This window comes from Balaenoptera acutorostrata, chromosome 9, assembly GCF_949987535.1.
Source record: "Balaenoptera acutorostrata chromosome 9, mBalAcu1.1, whole genome shotgun sequence".
In the NCBI taxonomy this organism is placed as follows: Eukaryota; Metazoa; Chordata; class Mammalia; order Artiodactyla; family Balaenopteridae; genus Balaenoptera; species Balaenoptera acutorostrata.
This window is the reverse complement of record NC_080072.1, coordinates 44,610,826-44,634,859: the sequence shown is the minus strand read 5'-3', so window position 1 is coordinate 44,634,859 and position 24,034 is coordinate 44,610,826. Positions and strand designations below refer to the sequence as shown.

The 24,034-nt window shown below is 44.3% G+C and overlaps 1 protein-coding gene across 16 annotated transcripts in view; it reads left to right on the top strand.

Moving 5' to 3' along the window:
* TEAD1 (TEA domain transcription factor 1) overlaps positions 1-24,034 on the top strand; it is a 267,284-nt gene that overhangs the window by 58,042 nt on the left and 185,208 nt on the right. The window contains exon 1 of one of the 16 annotated variants that reach the window (XM_057553376.1): positions 10,959-11,030. The exons of 14 other annotated variants lie outside the window; for them this stretch is intronic. Coding sequence is in view for 1 of the 2 variants with exons in the window: in XM_057553373.1 (XP_057409356.1) it covers positions 11,077-11,091 (15 nt within the window). In the remaining variant the exon portion in view is untranslated. Of the gene's footprint in view, positions 1-10,958; positions 11,031-11,061; positions 11,092-24,034 lie in introns of those variants that run through there. One more of the 16 variants, XM_057553373.1, reaches the window with a different exon arrangement.

Sequence of the window (24,034 nt, the reverse complement as noted above, 5' to 3'; positions counted from 1 at the left end):
GGGTTGTGTTGTATGCTGTGAGAGCTGATGACAGGAAACCACCCACCCAACCTTTGAGAATTGGGTTGAGTAATGATCACAGAGAGCGTTCCTATCTGACTGTCCTACGAGATACAGAACAAAAGTTGGCTTCTTTTTCTCTTTTTATTTATTTATTTATCCCCCCCCCCCCCCCCCCCCCGCCTCGCCCCACCTTTTTTTTTTCTTTTTGCCACACCTCGCAGCATGTGGGATCTTAGTTCCTTGACCAAGGATCGAACCTGTGCCCCCCTGCAGCGGAAGGGCAGAGTCCTAACCACTGGACTGCGAGGGAACTCCCTCTTTTTATAGTCATTGAGCTTAAGGCTCACAAAGTTAAGACCTACTCACCATTGATTGCCCTTAGATGAGAGGCTGAACTGAGACCAGAACCCAGGAGCTCAGATTCTTCTCCCTTGGCCAGTCGTCATGGCTCGTGAAGGTGGCCTGGTGGCGCCTCCATTTACCCGCTTCGGTGTCTGCCTTCGGCCCCATCAACTTTCCTGAACCTCAGACCCCTCACCTGTGAAAGGAGTAATATCACCCGCCTTGCCTTTGTGGTGGTTGTGAAACCCACGAGACGGTGCTGTGAGAAGTGAGCCCTGAGCGCTGGGCTTTGGACACAGCTGCTTCTAAGTAAAGACCTGCTGAGGTGGATGACAGTGAACTTGGCAGCATTTCTTAACCTCAAGAGAGTTAAGGGGCAGCAGCCTGAGGGTTCCAGCTCCCCCGGTGTGGCTGTGGTCTTTTGCAGGCATGAAGGCAGCTCTGGAGCCCCTGCTTCCCACCCCCAGCAGTTTCAGCTCTCCTGGTTGGGACAAAGGCCCTTGTTTACTAAAAGGAAAGCTTTCTTCCAGGAAGAGGGAGAGGTTCTTTAGGGGCTGGGTCCAGTCACAGGGAGTTTGAGCACCTCCAGCCCTCCAGCCCTGGTCTTCTTGGAAACTTCAGGGCTTCATCATTGCCTGGGACCTTAGTTTCTGGTGCAGGGTGAGGTTGCAGGATTCTGGGGTAGACACTCAACTTACCTCTCCTGCTGCCTCCGGGTATGGTAGATACAGATACAGATGCTGGTATCTGTCACACTCCCCTCAACTACAAGAAGGCTGGTTTATATTTGTTTATAGATGCATGCCTACTTAAATAATGCACATATATGTGTGCATGTACATATATATGTAAACAAATGTGCATTCACCACTAGATATACAGAAATACACAAACGCCCATTTTTTTAAAAAAAGAAAATGCAAGCTCTAAAATTATATTTGAGCTTGGTTTAGTCTTTCTTTTGTGTTGATTAAATGTTAATGTGCTGCAATTAATTTAGTAAAGGAAGTTCAAACAGGGAGATGGGAAGAAAATAACTACAGCTAATTGGCAAGAATTCGAGGCTATCCAGAAAAGTAATCTAACCAGCAGAAGTTGAAATGTTTTAGGTATCTGGTTCAGGAGTTTTTTTGTTTTTGTTTTTTATTTTTCCCTTTTCCAGTTTAGAACTACTGATGGCTTCCCTTCCAAAGGATGGCCATCTTCTCTTTTCTTTATTGTTAACCAGGATTCTCTTTCCCATTCCCTTCCTCCCAGTTCCTTTTTGGTTCATTCACTCTGAGTCTTGCTGAGTCAGCATTGGGGAAAGGGGGTTTTGCAGGAAGGATTAGAAAAGGGAGAGGAAGAAGAAGTAGCAAAAAAAATCTTCTCCTCCCACAGTGGTTCTCTGCCACTCTGGTCCCTGCCCCAGACCTGGGGTAGCCATTGGGCAGAGATGGGGTTAACACGTTTGCCATTTCAGACATTTCCATGTATGTTAGCTCATCACTACCCTAGGAGAGAGCACATGAGGACACTGAGGCGTGGCGATGTTAAACGCATTGCCCTGGTACAGCGGCAGAGTGGTGGAGTGTGCATTCCAGCCCAGCCCTCCAAGTTAAGAGTCAGGCTCCCTGCTAAACTCTAGCTCCTCAGGCAGATCTTTGCCTGCCCTCCCTGGCTCCTAACCTGCTTTATATTTTTTGAGCACCTACTACGTGCTATGCACTGTTTTGGGTGTCAGCTGATGTATCTGCCTCTCACTGAACTGTGAGATCTTTGAGGGTGGGGTGCATGTTCATTACTCATCTTTATCTCTCCAGCACAGTGTCTGGCCCAAAGTTGGCCACATGCCTGTTTAAGGCTAATCGAACAAATGCTTGTATGTTTTTTTGACAGCCATCTAAATTTTGAGCAATCCAGATACCTACCACTTCTGTGTCTCAGCCTTGCAGAAGTAGCATATAGTAGGCCATGCTTTATCTAGACATCTAGAGAAGGGGATAAGGCAGTCCCCCAAGCACTGCATCAGTATGTGTGAATTGTGAACAAAATCTCCTTTAAAATGTTAATATGATTATGGTATTTCTTTACTCTGGCAAAGTTCTTTCAGATTTCTGTCTGTGAATCTACACGTAATATCCTGAAATTCCAAATGCATCCTTTTTCTTCCTCTCATTTACTATTTCTGTTCAAAACCGGAATATGTGAACATGTTTACAGCCTATTAAGACCAAAGAGATTTTTTTTCCTACACTTTTTTGTTTGTTTGTTTGTTTTGCTGCCACTGCCCCACCTAGAACAAACTTTTCAGGAAGCACAGGTTTGCATGGAAGCAATGTATCTCAAAAGAAAAATGAATTCAATTTAAAGAAGGAATATGGAATTGAAAATATTATTTGTATTTAGGATTCTAGATATTCTGTTGAATTCAACTGGTTGTAAAGTGGGATAGACATGATCACCTCTCTTCCTTTGAAGATAGAATTTATCAATGATTGTTCTTAAAACTAAAAAAAACTATGAAAATTCACTGTATTCTAAGTTTCAGATGAAGGTATAATCGTCAAAGCTTATTGAATGGTGCTTGAACATATTAATTAAATAGAGAATTTTTATCAAATTTGATGGTCATGTGGAATGTGATGGGCTCCAGCTGGAACCTTGGTTTTTGATTCTTACCCATTCACAAAGTAATATCATACGTAAAGTGGGGTGGGGAGGGAAGCAGGAAATGTTTCTTTGAGATAGACAGCCAGATGAAGCTTTTGCTTCTCTCTTATTTTATTTTTTTGTTTTTTAATCTTTTGGCTGCGCCGTGCGGCCTGCGAGATCCCAGTTCCCTGACCAGGGATCGGACCCGCGCCCCGTGCATTGGCAGGTTGGAAGTCCCCTGCTTCTCTTTTAAATGAGTTGTTATGCATAAGAATGTATTTTCTTTTTAAAATTTACCCATAATTTTCTTATAAGATTTTTTAAAGCCTTTAAAAACAGTTGGACAAAATTATAAACACCATTTTTTATTATTTTGTGAGAAATAGTCTGCTTTTTCAGAAGCAAAAATGCTGTCAGAACATGTGTGTATATATATTGGGTTGGCCGAAAAGAAGTTCGTTCGGTTTTAAGTAAAAATAGACACTTTTCATCTCCACCAAGAACTGTATTGAACAACGTATTCACTAACAAAACGAACTTTTTGGCCAACCATATATATATGATGTGGTCAATAATATTTTAGGGGACTTTAAAAATATTTAAGTGTTGGACAATCCACCCGTGCCTGGGCCAGAAGCCTGCTTGTTCTGTAGACAGCTAAGTGGAGTAGAATTAGAATCTTACTTTTGAGAGCTACACAAAAGTCCTGTTTCAGCTCCCTTGTTTATAGATGAGGAAACTGAGGCCCAGGTTGGAAAAAAAAAAAAAGAATTGCCAAAGGTTATACTCTTGTTCTGTCTTATCTTACCCAGCAGAAGTTAAGGGTCAGATTGTGTGCTGACACATCTCTGTCTCCATAATTCACATGTTTTATAATAAGTATGGTTTGACTAAATAAATGGAAGACTAAGCAAAGAAAAAAAGAAGTAGTAATCAAGATCTCCATATAAAAATGTCCTCTGAGTGTCAGCTCCTCTATTTTAGATCCTCAAATATCCTTTACCTATGATTTTTTGTGAATGGGTAAGAACAAAACCTAAGGTTCGTGTGAGAACTTTGCTTACTGATTGAAGGTTTCTAGAAACCCACAGGCAGGTGTATCTCTTACCTTGATAATCTTTCCTTATCATCTCAGCATGACCTGTTCGGAGCTGTAACTCAAATGTGTGCATGTGCCCTAAAGTCTACTCAGGTCGTGCTGGAAGTCATTTGTACTCTTCAGTTGGGTCCTGTATGCTCTGCATGGTGGGGTTCCAGTGTGGATGAGACTTGCTTGCCTCTCAGCATCACTCTTATAGTTTGCCCAGTAATTGGAGGAGGAGGGGGGAAGGAAACACACTTTGCCCAGTAGCAAATCCAAAAATTTGTTCTCCTATGCAAAACATGCACCAAGAGTAGACTTGGAGGTGTATACAGCAGAACAGCTTTAGGGGTGATGAAGTAATTTATATGGCAGAAAAACGTACAAGAGGAAATTCAGTACAGGTACCAGCTGCCTTAAAGAACGGACTAGGCAAAGAACAGCAGTTACTGCCCCCGCCTTCTGAGCTGACCCCTCAGTATCGATAAAGATTTACCAGCCTTTAAAGAATGTTTTCTAATTTTAGCCCGAAGAACAGGTGCCTGACAAATTGATCAAACTGCAGTTTAAACTTTTGTTCCTGCAAAGAGGAAAATACTCCCTTGACTTCAAGAGAATTTGAAGAGGTGATGTGTTTAAGCCCCTGTGCTGCGCCTGGCACCTGGGTCTCCGCCTGGGTATTGGAAGGTGGGCGTGGAGCTCTAACTTTGGTGGGGAGGGGTGTAGATTCGGGAAATCAGCTGTTCACAAAGAACATCCCCTCTGTTTAATAGAGGAGGTAGAGGGGGCAGTGGGAACCTGTCTGGCAATCTTCTGTGGTTGGAGATCCCCCACCCTTTTTTTTTCAGTTTCAAGTTAGAAAATCTTTGGGTTTTCTGTGAGTTACAGTCGTCCTTTGGTATCTGCAGGAGTTGGTTCCAGGAGCCCCCATAGATACCAGAATCTGGATGCTCAAGTCCCTTATGTAAAATGGCTTAGTCCAGTCAGCCCTCCACATCAGTGGGTTCCGTATCCGAGGGATATGGAGGGCCGATGTGTTAGCTTGCCTTGTTAACCACTCCTTAAGACAACCCTGCGTGTAAGCTTTGAAAATCAGAGCAGTAGTCTAGCCTCTCCTTTTCCCAGCAATTAATTAATTGACTCAGTACTTATTAAAGGTGATATTTGTTGAGTCAGGTCCTGTGGACGCATCCAAGCAAGATAAGGGTGCAGCCTTCCCGGAACTTGACACCGGCTAGATAGACCTGTTGACGGGCTCTGGTACAAGGGCCTGGTACTATGGGAGCATGTGGCAGGCCCCCCAAGACTGGACTTGGGTATCCAAGAAGGCTCCCTGGAGGAAGTAATATCCTTGCTGAGAGGGGAAGAGTCTTGGAACGATACATGCAGCATCTATGTGCAGTGGTGAGTGTTCTAGCACTGAGGGCTATGTTTGGATTGCACTCTAGGTATACTTTGACTTGGTCTGACTTCTTTGCTTTGTGGTCCTGTTTTATCTGTCTAATTCTCTATCTACCTATTTATCTATAATTTTAATTATGGTAAAATGTACAGAACATAAATTTACTATTTTAACCATTTTTAAGTATAGAGTTCAGTGGCATTTAAGTACAGTCAACATTATTTTGCTACCATTATCACTATCCATCTCCAGAACTGTCCTCATTTTGGAAAACAAACTCTGCGCCCATTAAACAATAACTCCCCATTCCTTTCTCCCCTCAGCCCCTGGCAACCACCATCCTGCTTTCTGTCTCAATGAGAGTGATTATCCTAGGGACCTCATATACAATGAATCATACCGTATTTGTCCTTTTGTGACCCACTTATTTCACTTAGCATAATGTCCTCAAGGTTTATCCTTGTTGTGGTTTTCCTTCCTTTTTGAGGACGCATACTTTTCAAGGCCCCATTTTATTTTAACCCCAAGCATGTGTGAAATATTCACCCACCAACACATGAATTAGTTCTCTAGTCCCTTTACTGAGAAGTCATTCATGCATTTGTCTGGCCACCCATCCATCCGTCTTCCCTCCCTCCTTCCTTGATTACATGTTACCTGCCAGACATTGGGCTAGTGACTAGAGATACAAAGAATACCTCTATCTACTCCCCACCCCAAACTTGTAGTCTCTGAGGAAGAAAGACTCAAACAATTACTAAGCAGTATCAGTGAAACGGTAATTGTGTGTTTAAAGTTCCATGAGATAGAGGAAACACAGCAAATCTGCATGAGAGCCAGGGAAGGCTTTGCTGAAGAGATAGCACTTGAGGTGGCCTCTGTGTGGCAGCCTTAGAGGTGGCTAAGGGGAGGAAGGACGTTTCAGAAAAGAGGACCAGCAGAGCAGTGGCTGGGAGACTTGGCTATACAGACAGGCAGTCTAGTCTATTTGGGTAATTATCAATTTAGACTCTGAAGTCAGACTGTTTAGATTCTGGCTTTGAGGATCCATGAGCCAGGTGGGAAATTTACTTTCTTTTTCGGTGTCTTAGTTTCCTTGTTTCTAAATGGGAATAATGATAGTACTTTTCTCATAGTGTTGTTATGAGAGTTAAATGCATTGACAGATAAAGTGCTTAGAATAGGGCCAGGTACAGAATATACACTCTGTAAGTATTAGCTGTTATTGCTACTGAAATGTTTAGAGGAACATTAAGTCCTTAGGTCTACCTAAAGTAGGCTATAATCTGTGCATTGTGTTTGCATTTGAAGGTTGCAGCTAGACCTTGGAGATTGGTTGGGTGGATCCTAGTGGTAAAGAGGATTCAAGTATCCACAAATGTCTGACCTCTAAGCTTTCTTGTATTCAGATGCTTGAATACCTCAATTTGTACCTGAGTTTCCTTAAATTTTCTTAAAGAAAGTCGGAATAATTTCTTTAAAATTACAAAAACAATGGAACATAAAAAAGTGTAAAGTAAAAACCTGTAATGTCACCCTCCTAACAGAGTAACTGTTTCCTTTTTATTTTCACTTTATTTCTGTAGAAATATGCATAAAACTGGAGTTGTAATTACATATATATATACACGTAATTTTATATATATACACATATACACACAATTTTGTATTTTGCTATTTGTTTATGTATCTCTCTGCCTGCCGGCCTATCTGTCTATCTGCCAATCTATCTACTTTTTTAGCCGTGCTGCGCGGCATGCAGGATCTTAGTTCTCCCCAACCAGGGATCGAACCCGTGCCTCCTGCAGTGGAAGCGTGGAGTCCTAACCACTGGACTGCCAGGGAATTCCCCTGTATTTTGCTTTTTAAAATGAATATTCTTTGAGAAACTTTCCCTCATGGTTCAGTCTGTTTTTAAAAATTTTTCTTGTAAAAGAATGCACAGTTTCCTTTACATTCATGTACTGTAGTTTTCATAGTCATTCTGCTATTCATGGTATTATACATGATTCTGCAATGTAGATATTTGTGCTCCTTATTTTTTTCTACCCTGGGATTTTCTCTTTTTGATAAATTTCTAGGGTTAAGGTTACTAGGTCAAAGAATTTCACCCTTTTGAGGCACTTCGTAAGTATAGCCATTTGGATCTTCACATCCCCAACATCACTAGCACAGTTCCTGTGTCATGTTCACTACAGATGTTCTTATTGTCTTTTAAGGTTTGCTGATTAGGAGATTTAAAATAACACCTTAAACTTGCTTGAATTTGCCATTCTTTCCCCCTCCTAGCGAAGATGCGTATTTTGTCATATGCTTATTCTCCTGTGTGACTTGTTCATTCATTTCCTTTTCTGGTTGTGTTCATGGTATTTTCCAGTACAAATGTGAATAGTTAATTCACTGTAAATATAAGCTTTGTGTTGAAAAAAAAATTCAGGTGCAGGAATCACAACTCTTTCCCTGCCCTGCAGTAGTGAGGCTCTCATCCGTGCCACTGCATTTCTGGAGAGGGAGAAAGAGACACCAGTGCTTGCCATGTGCCAGCTCTGCTGGGGTCACGGTGGCCAAGAGTCTGGACTCTCCACTGGCCTTGCTTTTCAGCTGCTTTTTATTGTGAGCAGAAAAATAGAGCGGCTGTCCATTATCTCGGCTCTAACAGTGTGCTCACTTCATTTACACGGTCTCTTCTACTCGTCATGTCCCATACACACACACCTGGTACAGAGCCAGCATACAGTAGGCAATTTGTTTTCATGTGTCATAGATCAGGGGTTGGAATGGACCTTCCTTGACATTCTTCTGCCCACTCTAGTCCCCTGCACAGCATCCCTGCTCAACTGTTCCTTGATTACCTCCGGCGATGGGAGGTTCATTGTCTCACAAAGACAGACCTTGGGCTCAAGGTGAGATAGATCTGGGTTTGAATTTCTGTTTGACCAGTGGATAAAAGACTTACTGTTTCTAAACCTTATTTGCTTCATTATCTGAATAATGGATATTGTAATATTACATCTCTACCTAATATAGATGTGATGAGGATTAGAAGAAATAATAAAAATCGAGTCTAGATCCCTGTTCCTCACACACAGCAGTGTTGAATAAATGTTAGCTGTGAATATTATCTCCACTTACTACTACAAGGCATTTCCTTAAACTTTTGCCATTACATCTGATTTTATGAATCAAAAATATTTTTTATATCCGTTAATTAGAATTTTGCTGAATTGGCAAAGAAGCTGCAGCACCCACAGTGACTTGGAGTTTGGAGTATATTCTTCCATCATGGAGGTGTTGGATAGGCATTGTCTTTGAGCTGATTCCAGCTTGGGCCATGATCCCAGCTGCTGGACTGGACAGTGCTGTAATGCATCCAGGTTGACCCCTTCTTGGTTTTCAAAGTCTGATTTTACAGACCCCTTGTTTGTCTTTCTTCCCTTTCCTGGCTGGTGTTCCTGCCCTGGCATCCCCAGTAGAGGATGGACAAAAACATTTAGAGGAAACGAAACTCTCTTCCACTTATTAGTTACCTGTTCTCTTCCACAGAAAATAGCGTAGTAAAGGGAGGGCTACGGTAGAGGTCATGCTTCCAAGTGCATAGTCATATGCCCAGCCCCAAATGTTGCTTTGGTATTATAGAGTGAGCCAGTACCAGGGTGGTCGGGGCATAAGTTAGGCTGTACTGACTCTTCTTATTCTTAGACTTCAGCATTTCAGTATTCTTGCTTTAGCTTGCTGAGACTATCATTGACTTTCTGAGAGCTCCTCAAAGTCTCATGTGATTTAAGCAGATAGCTTTTACCCTCGGGGAACCAATGTCACTGGTGTTCGTACTAGGTCCATGACTCTTAGGATTGTGATGTTCGTCATTGTCTAACCCAGCTCACTGTGCTCTGTAGAGAATAACTTGGTGGGAACTGCCCCCCACCCCACCTCCACAGCCGGCGTCTCGGGAAGTTCTTCCCATTAAGTGTCCATTTCAATTTTAAAAATAAAATATTAGGGAATTTAATGAATTTCAGAAACAGCGCTGATGTGTTGGTGATTAAGATTTTAAGCAGTGGTCTCTGAGGAGCTGGTTGGAGGGGAGGATTAACAAAATTTAAAAAGCAAATCCCAGGTTATAGGTTATGTGCGGAGAGGGGTGATGTTTAAGGTATTTTAACAGACAGTATGGACATGGACCCAATGGAAGACACTGGAGGCCCCCGGGTGTGCCAGGCACTTACATGTACTTGTTGGATACTGAGAAGATTGAGGGCACTGGAAGAGGGGTGGGAGCTAAGGGGGACAGGTGTTCAGTGGGCTTGGGCCACTGACTCTTTCCAGTTCGTATGGAAGTATTTCAGTATTTGAAACAAGCAGAGTGGCTGTACAAGTGAGGTACTGATGGGGGGCTGGCAGTGTGAGGGGGTGGGAGCAGCCTCTGAATCACCTTTGACAGGTGTTCAGAGGTGTTAGATCCATTCCTTGCTTGCCTTCCTTTATCTCAGCTCTTCGGGGACCTTTGTGATGCTGGCCCTGTTGACCTCTTGGTAGGCGCTCGGAACGTGTCACATTAGACTTTAGGGTTCTCTGTTTGGAAAGCCCTGAGACACATTGCTTTAATTAGAAAACACTACACGTGGCAGGCACCGTCCCTGTCTTCATGGGGTTCCCAATCTTCACCAGTGGCTTCAAGTTCTTCCTGCCCCTGAACTCTAGGAATTTGTCTGTAGGAAATCATTACAAGGATGTTTGTTTGCCATACAGTGAAAAGCTAGGCAAAATCTAAATGTCCAGCCATGGGGAAATAGTCAAATAATGGTATATCCATGACATGGAATACTATACCTCTTAAAATTCATGAATACAAAGGATATTTCAGGACTCAGGAAAATGCTGAATGTAAAATGTTAGGTGGACAATAAAAGAACCCCAAACTCTAGGGAATAATAATAATAATGTTACTAGTACAAGGATATACATCAAAATGCATTGTTAGCACTGACTATTGTTTGGTGGAGGGCTGTGGGTAAAGGTAATTTTCTCCTATGTATGTTTCTGAATGTTCCGCTTTTTTGGTCATCTGTGGGTATTAACTTTATAATTAGAAGCGTTCCATAAATATTATATTCCTTAAATCCAGTTTAGAGTTTAAAAATTTATTTGTATAATCAGCGACCGAGTATATTGAATGTAAACTTGGAGAAACACTTTTGGAGGTTGTGTTTATCGCCTGTAAAGGAAGCTGCTGACTTGGTGGAATAAAAATAAGAGCCTAGGTCAGCCTCCTGATGCAGGGGCCCCAGCTCCCCCGGCTTCCAGACTGCGAGGGTTCCAAGAGGCCCTAATGCGCTTGTTGAAAGGCTCTCCTTGGCTTCTTATTAATGTCCCTCGCTGAGCTGTGCTCTGCTCTGCTGGCTAACCTTGTCAGAAGGTTACCCGTGGCTCTCCAGGTCTCAGCTAATTTTAAACCCAGTGTGCCGGCCAGTGCAGTGGCGTGGCATTGCGCTGCGGGGAAACGAACACTCCCTGGAAGACACGGCTGGGGAAAGATGAGCCGAGTCCCTGGGTTTTTCTCCTCCTCCTGTAAGTGACCAGGCACGCTGAACAAGCAAAGAGAGCTGGGATAATAATGAGAGCTTTTATGGTAAAAAATCAGGATTATTAAAGATCTTTTAGCAGTGGCAATCAATGCTGGTTGATAATTGCACGGTGTGATGTGTCCTGCATGAGCTGTGTGAATTCTGACCGCCTGAGCAGGAGCGAGCTGGATGAGGTCCTCTCTTCCCGGAACTAGACTCTGACTGTTTTTAAAGCAGAATGACACTGCCTCTCATTTCACTATTTATTTGGTGTTCTTCTAAATTTGTAGAGCTCAAACTCTGCTGGTAGTACGTTCCTTTTCTGAAGTTTTTACTGATTTGATTGGGAGAGAGCTAGTATTTCTTAAAAGCTACAAAATAAAACACACAGAATCTGCCTGTCTGCATGTCTATTAGCTGCTGTTGGCTGCCACTAAGATTGTCATTTTAAGTACCTCCTTTTTTTAAGCGTTTGCAGTAGATAGAGTCCTGTTTAGATTACTGCTGTGCCGTATAATACTTGTAACCCTGATATTTTAACATGAAACATAAATCAATAACTGCAAAGTAACATGACATGGGGGAACCTTTCTCCATCAAAATTAACTTAAAAACAACCGACCAACCAACCAGAGAATCCTTTTTTTCCCCCCTTTTGGATTTTTTTTTTTTTTTTAAATCTTCTTTCTCTTTTAACACCTTCAGGCTGGGAATCTAAGGTGCCTATTAGAGTTAGCTGTCTTCCCCTGCCAGGGCATTCACAGCGTCTCTCACATGTAAGAGATTACAACGGGAAACTTCACCCACCCGGTTCACTGCCTCGTCTGGGGTTTACCTGCCCAGCTGGAAGAAGGGCATCTTTCCTAATAGCTGGGTCTCTATCTACTCTCTTATAAAACAGTTGCGAGGAGCCAATTAAAAAGGCATAGTGTGTGGAGTAAACCAAGATGAAAGCACAATGGATGGAGATTCAATAACCTGCTAACTCCCTGTAGTGATTGAAGTTAACTTTGTTTGAAGTACCCAGGCTGGGTCAGACCACATCAAGCTGGCAGTGTTCCTGCAAGAGGATAGCACAGGAGTGAACTGTGATTTTATTTTAGGGAAAAAAAAATACATAAATGCTTTTTATTGGCCTTTTCTGTTTCGAAGGTCTGTCCCTCCTTCACTAGGCCTGATTAGCTCTGTCATGTTTGGATTTAATTTTGAGAAAATTACAGCTGAGTAATATCAGGAATTTGTTGAATGGGAATACTTGTTGAAATCTTCATTGACCCAAATATGACTTTTATAAATAGTATTAAATAAGCAAACTTAAAAAAAAAAACCAAACAAACCCATCCCCCTCTTGCCTTAAAATAATGTTTTTAAAAGCACATTCAACATACTTAAGTATAATATATAAGCTACTCTGGATTGGATGCTAAATGAATGACTTATTGCAGGGGCTGTAGTGGTGATGTTAGGAGTATACTTACGAATTTAAAGTACATTTTGTAAAACCCAGTTCCTCTTCCACACAGACTCCGATGTCCGCTTTTCTTCTCCTGGTTTTCTCTTTCTCACCTTTCCCCTCCTGCACTTGGCCTGCACGCCTGCCTGGTGTAGGCCCGCTGTTATTTTTGTGGTAACCTGACACTTTGGCCAGCAATTGCAGCCCCCAGGTCCCTGGGGGGTGAACTTGCTGTGAGCTGAAAAGGGAGGCTCCCGATCTGATCTCCCAGGTAGAGCAGCTGCTGCAGCAGGGCTGGGGGATGCCACAGACTGGGGAGGAGGGGTGTGTGTCACCAGTTCAGCCCTCGGATTGTGGCTTGTCCGGCAACAGGCCCTACCTTGAGGTGCGGGGGGGCCAGTAGAGGCCAGCTAGTCAGGGGTTTTGGAGACTGGAGGAAGGTTTTAAGCTACTGCCTTTTTTTCATTTCATTCTGTGGGTCTGGTCTAGAGTATGCCTGAGGCTGTCTTTGTGATTCCTTAAGCAAGGATGAGTTTCTTAGTAGTCACGAAGATTGTATTAATATTTTATGTTAAACTAAAGCGAACAATTTTATCAAGCTGGGGTAGGGACGAAGTACAGAAATGAATGGGACAGAGCCCCTGTCTTCTGAAAATCTGCAGTATAGCAGGAATGACAGATATGTAAGCAGTAAGTATTAATTATAGTTGTGTACATTCATTCAGCAATTATTTGAGGACCTGCAGTGTGTCAGGCACAGTTCTAAGATGTGTGCACACATACCCACTGATCTGTAAGCATACAGATTAAGTAACGTATATAATGGCTGCCGAGGATTGAGACATCTGTACTTACATGGATCATCTCGTTTAATCTTTCAACAGATATGTAATGTTAATGCTCATTTTGCTTTGTACCTGCGCACGCACGCACACACACACAACACCCTGAGACACAGCTAACAAGTGGAGAACTCAAAACCTCTGGGATTCTAAAATCTTACGTACTCTTTATATACACATATTTTTAACTGTTTGGCCATATAGACTCTCCAGATGCACAGTGTCCTCCCTGGAATTGTAGGGGTGCCCACAAAGGAAAGCATTCAGCAAACATTTTTGGAGTTCCAACAATTCATCTGATAGTGAGAGATGTTAAACACAGGAATGCCAAGGGACTTACCGATCAGCTGGAAACAGTATCTTAAGAGAACTTACAGTGAAGCCTACCAAGTATGGTGTTGGAAGTTTGCTTGAGGTGCTATGAGGACATGGAAGTGACTTCTCCTAGTGGAGGAATCTGCCAAGGCTTCCCAGAGGAGAGGTTGGTGGCTTTGGTCTTGAAAGGACCAGTAGACATTCATTAGATGGAATTGCTCGTGAGAGAAGCAGCTGAGCAGAGGGGCCCAGGTGGCTGAGGGGGTGAAGTAGGCAGCCTGCTGTGCCTGGGCACCTTGGAGTGGTCTCTGGCTGGAATGTGGGGGACTGCACAGGTGCCTGAGAAGCAGGCTGGGGGCAGATGGTCAAGGCCATGGGTGTCCTGTTACGCAGTTAGGTCCTGGAGGGTGTGGGCCTCTGCTGAAAGATTTAAAATGAGCATAGGATAAAAGTCATATTTGCATTTTGGGAAAACTCTGGCTGAAGAATAGCACAGGAGAAGCCGGCGAAAAATACATGAGCTGGGGATTCTGAGTCAGTACCTCTGGCATCAGGGCTGAGATCTGTATTTTTAAGAAGCTATCTGTGTACTTCCAGGGTCGGGAACCTGGCCGAACTAGGTTGTTGGTAGTGGTGGTGTTTGGGGACATAGGGGACAGCCCAGCTCAGAGAGGTGTGAAGAGGTCCTGCCTGTGAGACGGGAGGAAAGTTAGTGGGGGTGGAGAGGAGTGGATGGGATGCAGTTGAGAGATGAGGGGCCGAGTGGACATTCTTGGTGACGAGTTGCGTGGGAAGGGATGGGAGAAGCCTGAGATGATGGCCCTCCTTTGGGTGCTGATTCAGCCAGGTTCTCTGAGGAGCAGAATCCCTCAGAGGGAGCTGAGGGATTGGGTTCCCTCACCCAGGGCCTGGAAAATCCTTTTTGGATGTTCTTGGGTGCTTTTAGAGACAGATCCTTAATACAGAAAAGTGACTTTGAAGGTGTCAGTGCCCGGTATGCCAGGTCTGTGTGTCTGTGAGGGTTTGGGTTTGTTTGCTTTGTCTTTGGGCCTTTTGGACTCTCAAGTCTCGCCCTGTAAGTAAAGTCCTCATTAGTCGTTTGGACTGAGCAGGCATCAACACCGTGAATGTCCGAGAGGGGGAGGGCTTTAGCGGCAGTTCATAGGTGTAATTGGAAATGGTGTAATTGTAATTGGAAATGCATTTTGATGAGAGAGAGGAGTTCCTTGTTCCTCTACCAGGGTTAGCAGAATCTGCAGGAGGAAGAGATCCTGGAAGGAAATACATATCTCTCCCCTTTATTATTATTTTTTTTCTAAAGAGACTCCTCCTTTGTGCGTGTGTGCACGCGCTGGGGAGGTGTAGAAATATTGGTTGAATCAAGCTGTGGCCTTTTGCCTTTTTTGCTTGATACAACTGCCTCATTTGCTGGGGTGGGGCGTGTTGGGGATGAGGAGGGAGGAGTCCGGTGGTGGGTGTCATGGCCAGAGTCAGCTTTCCTTCAGAGCACCTTGGGCCTCGCAGAAGTGAAGCAGATGTTTCGCCTGAATTTCAGAATTGGGTGCCTCAGCTTTTCTGTCCATGCCTCTCTTTGCCTGGGGTTCTTTTTAATATAATTTAACTTTATTTATTTTATTTTTGGCTGAGTTGGGTCTTCGTTGTTGCTCACGAGCTTTCTCTAGTTGCAGCGAGCGGGGGCTACAGTTCCTTGCGGTGCGCGGACTTCTCATTGTGGTGGCTTCTCTTTGTTGTGTAGCACGGGCTGTAGGCACTCAGGCTTCAGTAGTTGTGGCACGTGGGCTCCATAGTTGTGGCTCGTGGGCTCTAGAGCGCAGGCTCAGTAGTTGTGGCGCACGGGCTTAGTTGCTCCACGGCATGTGGGATCTTCCCGGACCAGGGCTTGAACCCGTGTCCCCTGAATTGGCAGGCGGATTCTTAACCACTGCGCCACCAGGGAAGGCCTGCCTGGGATTCTTGCCCCACTACATGCCCTGACGCGCTTATGGACTGCTTCGAGCTGGTGTTGTGCACACAGTAGGTGCTCAAGTAATATTTGTTAATTTGAATGACTGGTGTATTGTCTAAAGGAGAACAATACTTATTCTGCCTCAGCCAGTTTCCTGCCAGGATTCTTTCTCTGGCTGAAGTTGCAGTGGGTATAAAACAAGGACCAGTTTTCCATTTGGAGGGCAGGGATGGGGGTGAGGGTGAGGCTTTAATTGGCCCCTGAATTTGCATCCCTCTCAGTGTAAGACCAGTTTTGCAGCTGCTCCATCCCTGTATCATCATTAAATGGCAGATGTGTTTCTCATTGGAGAGATGGGGACTCAGTTGTATCAGTGACCCTGGGAACGGGTAGACATTTGTGAACAAGCAGTGTCATACATTTTTGGTTTGTTGATACACTTGCTCACATTGCCATTTGCACGTTGGCCATGTGCACACATGTGTCACTGTGTAAGCATAGCAGTCTAGTCCCCATGTTGGGTTCAGGATGACCGCGCTATCAGCGAGGGACCAGGGAAATACGTGGAACCCTCCACGACCAAGTCTGAGAGCATTTATTGGAAGAGCTGAGTGACGGCACCAAGCGGAGTGAATCCTGTGGTTCTAGGCTGTTTAAACAAGCACACCTGTATAAACGGTCATTGTCTTTTCGTGCATTAGAAAGCCTTTATAAATTTGGAACGATTAAGCGATGAGCCACATTGTAACACTTGAATTTATCTAGAGGACTCTTTTGGTCTTGGACCACACTGAAAATGCTTTTGATTAAACAATTTGGATTCCAAATTTATAAAATTGCCAGTTCTTCATCCTTTATCCCCCCAAATACACACATACACTAACACACACACCCCCCTTTAGGAGTTGCTTGCATACTCCTGATATTGCTGGCGTTTTCTTGTTGCCTTTGAATGAAACAACCCAAACTTTTTGTTGCTGTGTGTGTGGCCCCTTGTGGTCTGGCTCAGTTTACCTTTTGTTTTCTTGCTTTGTCTTTTCTTCACCACATCCCCTCCACAGATACCCTTCTCTGCACAGGCCTCCCTGAGCTTTCTCATAATTGGCCCCGTAAGTCCTACTCAGACTTCAAGACCAGCCTAAGCATCACCTCCCATGAGGCCCTTGTTGACCTGAGAGACAGAATCAGCTCCTATTTCTGCGCTCCAACGGCACTTCGTTCATTCCTCTTTTGACATATTATATTCATGCACTTGTTCATTCATTTATTCACCCGTGGGTTCATTATTTTAGGCACCGTTTGGGTCATTATTTTTGGGGAGCATTGACTGTGTGCCAGACCTTCATTAAATGCCAAGGACAGGAAAATGACTAAAGGCACGGACCTAAGCCTTAAAGCTCTCACAAACCCACAGGGTTGACCGCCACAGAGACAGATCATTCCTGTGCAGTGAGTGACAGGGTTCGTTTGTCCTGGGGAGCGAAGGTGCTTTCTGCAGGAACATGGCGGGAGTGGCTTCCCAGCGAGTGGCTTGAAGTCTTGAAGGATAATTAACCTACTTCTCTGTCTCCCTGCTGGAAGGGTGCTCCTTGAGGGCAGGGAGGGGAGCATGTTTATTTCCTCTCTCTAGTGCCTGGCACATGGGTGGGGAGACATGGGGTGGGGGGTTTCAATAAATCTTTTATCATATTGAATTGAAACAGATAATAAAAAGAAAACAGAAATCATTTCCCCTTCGTGATTCTGCCCTGTCCTGTTTCAGAATGAATTTAAGGCAGCTTGCAAGGCTGTAAAAGAGCACAAATTAAAAAGCAGGGAAAGAAGGAAGGAAAAGAAGAGGATTGAGGTAGGGACCTAAAGTGGGTTTGGGAATGAAACCAAACTTGCCGACGATATAACCAGCATGCTTTCTCTGAGGGGCCTGCCAGTGGGGCTTATAGTGCTCTTTGGCAGCGAGTGAGGAAGGCTAGTTGGGTGAACACAAGGTGAAAAACACGTGGTGTTTTGTTGGTTATCGAACTTTCCATTGGGACCTCTGTAAAGAGCAATCTGTGTAATGTGATGAAGGACATACTCAACTTCTTGGAGTACATCCAGTGACTAATTCATGGGATGTTTCTGGGTATGCTGATGGTATCACGTAAAAGCATAATTCAATAAAAGCAGTTTATCCAGAGCTCCTGGAATACACTTTCTCTAAGATAACTGTGGAATCACTCTGGGACTGGAACAGATAGTTCTACCTGCTGTTCTGTCTGTCCCTCTTTTATCCAGTGTCCTAATGCTACATGCCACTGCCCTTGGTCCTAGAGGTCACATAAGCTCTGTTTCTGCTCCCAAGGAGTTTTATGATCATGTGTTGGGACTCAGAAAATACTCATGTATGATATGGGATCAGTATCTCTATGATCAGACGCATTAGAAATGGGTATTTAAAGTAAGATGGGCCAGACCAACACTCACACAAAAATGTAAACATATGATTTTTGATGGTTGAGGATGGAAAGGAACAAAATTTGTCGTCGTGCATTGTGTTCTTGGTTACCCTAAGTTGGCAGGAAAGAGGAGTTTTTTCCTTCTGGGCACGTTGGAGCCTAAATTTTGGATTCTCTGATGCGGTGATGATGATAGTCACATGGATGCATTGGGTCTTTAGAGAGCATTTGAATGCCACTGTACCCAGTTGAAGACCCTGAGCAGAGCTTGGACCTCACAGTTCAGCACTTTCAAATGCCATCTTGTTCCAGTTTTCCTTGTCGATTGGCTTACGACCCAAGCAGAAGTCAGCTCTGGATTTACCTGTTGCTGCTTTCCCCCAGCATGCTGTGTAATAATCCAGGGTAGATGGAGGCATGGCCAGAATGGGAGAAGCATCCTAAATCGTAGAATCTGGAGAAGGCAGGCCAGGACCATTTCTCTGTGTAGAGTGGAGAAGGCCACTCCTAATGCAGCAGAATTAGGATTCCACATCAGCCAAAGGAGCTGCATCTGGGCAGGTCAGCTGCTGGGACTTGGAGTCAGTCCAGAGCCAACATATCATTAAGTTGGCCGGCAATGAGCTGTGTAACATTGAGTGAGTCTCCACCAGCTTTTATAAGAAGGATGACGCCCCAGGCATGACCTACAGACTTGCCACCTAGGGAACAGCACCTTGATTGCATGAGGCCCATTTGTTTGGCATTCCTTCTGGCCTGGGGCTGAGATGGACTCTTTTGAAGTGCTTGTCTTAGGGTCTGACCAAACGCAGCATATGTGTTTGTCTGATGTGTTGGTAGCTTTTAAAATATGAACTGTCAGGATGTCCCTGGTGGTCCGGTAGTTAAGACTCCGCGCTTCTACTCTAGGGGGCACAGCTTTGATCCTTGGTCGGGGAACTAAGATCCCACGTGCCGCACGGTGTGGCCAAAATTAAAAAATAAAAAAAGTAAGTAAAACTGGGGCTTCCCTGGTGGCGCAGTGGTTAGGAATCCGCCTGCCAGTGCAGGGGACACGGGTTCAAGCCCTGGTCTGGGAGGATCCCACATGCCGCGGAGCAACTAAGCCCGTGCGCCACAACTACTGAGCCTGCGCTCTAGAGCCCACGAGCCACAGCTATGAGCCTGAGTGCCACAACTACTGAAGCCCGCACGCCTAGAGCCCGTGCTCCGCAACAAGAGAAGCCACCGCAATGAGAAGCCCGCGCACTGCAACGAAGAGTGGGCCCCGCTCGCCGCAACTGGGGAGAGCCTGTGTGCAGCAACGAAGACAGCCACAAATAAATTTTTAAAAAAGTAAAATAAAATATTAACTGTCTACTTTTTTTTTTTTTAATTTATTTTTATTTATTTATTTATTTTTGGCTGTGTTGGGTCTTCATTTCTGTGCGAGGGCTTTCTCTAGTTGTGGCAAGCGGGGGCCACTCTTCATCGCGGTGCGCGGGCCTCTCACTGTCGCGGCCTCTCTTGTTGCGGGGCACAGGCTCCAGACGCGCAGGCTCAGTAGTTGTGGCTCACGGGCCTAGTTGCTCCGCGGCATGTGGGATCTTCCCAGACCAGGGCTCGAACCCGTGTCCCCTGCATTGGCAGGCAGATTCTCAACCACTGCGCCACCAGGGAAGCCCTAACTGTCTACTTTTGATTTTTAATTTGTACTCATTGTCATTTAAAATGCTGAGGCATCATGATAGTCTGATGGTGAATCTCACCAAGAAAGTAACATTACCCATGACTTGGTGACTAAGGAGTATTCTTTTCCTGGTATTTGTTTTCTTTGTTTAAGCATTAGGATTGGTGAGTCTACTTGAAATGTGTGTTCACTCTACAGACCTTTTGGAATGGAGGAGTTAGTTTGGGGGGTTTTCTTTGACTGCTATTCCTGGGAAAGGGCTTAGGAATTTTCCTTTTGAAATGCTACTTACTGCTAACTCTTGTGGCATTTTTTTCTTTTTTCCCTCTTAGAGCATTAAAGAAACTTCTGTTTCTGGCTTTGAAACGTGTTTCCCAAGGTTAAACAACCCGCCTTCCAGGGATCCATGACTTGGGCTACAGGTCATGTCATCCAGCTCATGCTCCCCTTACAGGTGCACTGTCTTGATAGCAAGTCTTCTCTTGGAATGGTCAGATGGCATAGATTGCCTGGACCTGAGTGTATGGCCTTGTCTTTCTGAAGGAGCCCACTGATGAAGGAGAGCAGTGATTAAGCTTGCCTGGTGGTGGTGAAGAGGAAAGGAAGAGACAGGAATTTCTGTTCTTAATGGCTAACACGTTCATTAAGGGGATGGGGAAGGTGATTCCCTCAAAGGCTGGTAATACAGAACCGCATAGCATGAAATCAATCAAAGCCTTTCTCGAGCTGTCACCTGGGCAAGTACTTGGAGCTGATGGAGTGGAGAATTAATCAGGGAATCCCAGGAGGGTAATGCTAAGACCTCTGATGGGGTGCTCAGCATTGGGGTCTTGGTGAAGAGGTATTGGCTTGTTGATGGATACTGTTGATATAGAAGTGATTTTCGAAAATGAGAAGGAGTAATTATCTGCTCCTTCCTGCTGAAATTAGAGGGAACCTATTGGCAATTGGAGTGTATGACACTAAGGCTCACTGGCTGATACTGACTACACAGCAGACATTCCATCTCTCTGGAGACTGCCTTCAAAACCGGGCTGCCGATCCTCACCTGTATTTCTCAGGCCACTTGTTAGCAAGTTTGGCTAGTGTCTGAAATGGTAGGAAAATAACAGCTCTCCCCATTTACATATGCAAAAGCAATGAACCGTCATTAGTGTCTGACATTCCTCCCAAGTACCCAGGGAGGTGAGTCAGTATCATAACTATTCATTTGGAATTAATTAGACTGTGCTTCATGGTGTCAGTTGTGGACAGAGCTGAGAATTCAGCACTGCCTACATTCTCTCCCTTTGGAATCCAGCCTCCAGCTCGCTGTCTAGTGAGGATGTAGTTTGAGTCCGGTATTCCCATGGAATGTGCATTCTATCTGGAGCAATGACTATTAAGCATATATGACTTCGGTCAACTTATTTAGGCCTCTGGACCTCATAAGGTAGGAATAATACCCAGTGCGGGCAGTGCAGTTATTAAATACAATCCTGTAGGTCAGCAGTCCCCAACCTTTTCAGCATCAGGGACCGGTTTCGTGGAAGACAGTTTTTCCACGGACCGGGTTGAGGGGCGGGGTGTGGGGTGGTGATGGTTCAGGCGGTAATGCGAGCGATGGGGAGCAGCAGATGAAGCTTTGCTCTCTTGCCTGCTGCTCACCTCCTGCTGTGCGGCCCGGTTCCTAACAGGCTGTGGACTGGTACTGGTATGCGGCCCGGGGGTTGGGGACCCCTGTCCTAGAAGACCCAAACCATATTTGTCCCTTTAACACAAAGGGCTCTTGGTTGTCTGTAATTGTGATTAATAAATAAGAAGTTGAATCAGACAGCTAACTCTTGGTTATCCAAACTGTGCGTGGCATAAGTCTGTCCTCTTAAATCTTCCTGATTTGCTGATTTCCTTTGGGGCTTTTATTATTCATTAGAACCTTGGCCAGAGTCAGGGTGAGGAGTGGGAAAGGAGCTGAAACTCTGACCCATCTCATGGAAAGCTTGGGTGATAAGTTCAGTCACGTTGTTATCAAAGAATGTTCAGTTCACATCATTTGGTTGTTGGTCCATTTTTTCTTTCTTTGAATATTTATTATGCCAAGTACTGTGCTAGCACAGGGGATACCTATGGTGACTGTAGTAGTCCTTGCCCTCGAGGACATTGGGATGTGGATGGAGGGAGTGATAACAAACCAACTTAGTCTAAGTTCTCTTATAGGTAGTCTTTGGAAACACAGGCGATGAATGATGAAGTTGGTTTCCTTCAGTGTTAACGGTGGCAACTGAGGCACATGGCGGATACTGTGTGGTCCAGGGTTACTCGGGTAGAGGCAGAGTCCTAACTTCCAGTCCGCCTCTTTTCTTGTTGCCTCACAGAGTATGAAGATATTGGCTAAAATAAGCTTTATGGATTTTTTTTTTAGATCCTCACGTTCAGTGACATTTCCCTAATCATGAGGGTTAGTTAAAACTAATCCTTTCATTTAAGAGCTCTTAAATCACCAGTAAGTGGGTGAGATGCTTACATTATGAGAGACCCACAGGAATTAAGATGAAGGGAGCAGCGATTCCTGTGTCCTGTGTCTTACCCCTTGTGCATACGTCCCTTGGATAGAGTTGGTGTCAGAAGCACCTGCATTGACCATCTAACCTCCTTCTTCCCCTAGACTTTTAAATCAAAATATGTGCTGGTTGAATACTGTATATATGTATGTGTGTGTGTGTGTGTGTGTGTATACACACACACACACATACATATATGTATAATGTTCATCATATAAGATGTCATTCCAGTGTGCTCATGTTACCTGTCTTGAAATGTAAATGGGTAATCCTGAAAGAATGATTCATTTAGGGAGTTGGCTATTAGCAGGAATGTTTGGGTCACTGGTAACATTTCTTTTTGGAGTTTATTCCAGCGTGGCTGGGAAGAGTTTCAGGAAAAAAGGAGGTTTTAGAAAAGTGTTAATGATGGAAACTGAGGCACATGGGGGCTACATGATATATAGTACATTTTCAACCAACAACATTTTCCCTTCTCTCTTTCGTTTTAGGCATTCATTTAGATTTAGGGTTATTCCCTTCAACGAAACTTCCCAGAAGAATATGAAAACTATTGATCGTGTGCATTATAAGTGCAGGCGTTTGTTACCAATTTATCCATTTAGACATCTGAAGACCTTAAGGAAGAGGATCCTTTAAACTTATTTCCCAAGGGGAACCATTAGGGAAGCTCCTTCATTTCTTTACCATCCCATTATCAGTAGGTGTTTGGTCATCACAAGGTCCATACCACTGTCTAGAGATGATGGACTTGAAAACGTCATCTGTTCATGGTTTTTCAGATGATAGAGCACCTTCATTCATTATCTCACTAAATCTTTATGGAAACTCCATGGGGTAGAGTCCCTCCACTACTTAATGATTTTGCTGTACTGGGATTGCATTTAATTTATTATTTTCATTTTATAAATTAAAACCTGAGCCTCTAGAGATTACCTAATTTAGTCTGGGCTGCGTGGCTAATGGGTGAGACAGGTTTGGAATCCAGATCAGTTTGAATCTTAATACCATACCCGCCCCCCACCCCCACCACCCCCCTTGCCCCACAATACTACGTTCTTCATTTACTGAAGTAAGTGAAAGTTGGCTCCCTTGCTCAAAGGATGTATGAGGAGGTGAGGACATCAACTCTGCAGGCACAGATATTCTATGTGTATATCACTTGATTAGATCTTATTGTTGGTAATAAGCAGGTGCTTGTTATTGTACATTCAGAAGCCAGGTAGAATGGGTGGTAGTTAACTAATTCCACACGTTTTTAGGATGCTCCTAATGTGTGGCTGATTCTCTCAGAGCCACTAGATACAAGGACGGTTTCCAGGATGAGGTGGATTTTGAGCTGGGCTGGAAGGGAACTGAGGGATGGAATTTGGTATCCAGTACGGGGAGCTTTTCTCAGCCATTCCTAGTCTTGTGATTGGAAACTCTGCCCATACAGGGCCTCATTTTACAATTGGGTTGTAAAACCAAGGGCCTGTAGAAGTCTGTGGATTATGTATCTGGTAGCTTCTGGGGCTGTGTCCTGGCCCTTGTCCAGAGTAGGTAATGCCATCCTGCTGAGCTCCAGTTCACCCAATGCAAGAGCCTGGACATGGAGTTCTTCTTCCCTTTGCAATAAATGAATAAAAACATGTGAGCATTTAGAGCAGCGCCTGTGCTTCCTAAGTGGATGATGGATCAGTTGATGTTAGTTAATATTGCATTCCCCAACAACCAAGGAGTTGTGACCCTTAGCTTTAGAGGTAACTTGAAGGGGTTGTCTGTAATACTCTGCTGCCTGTCTCATAA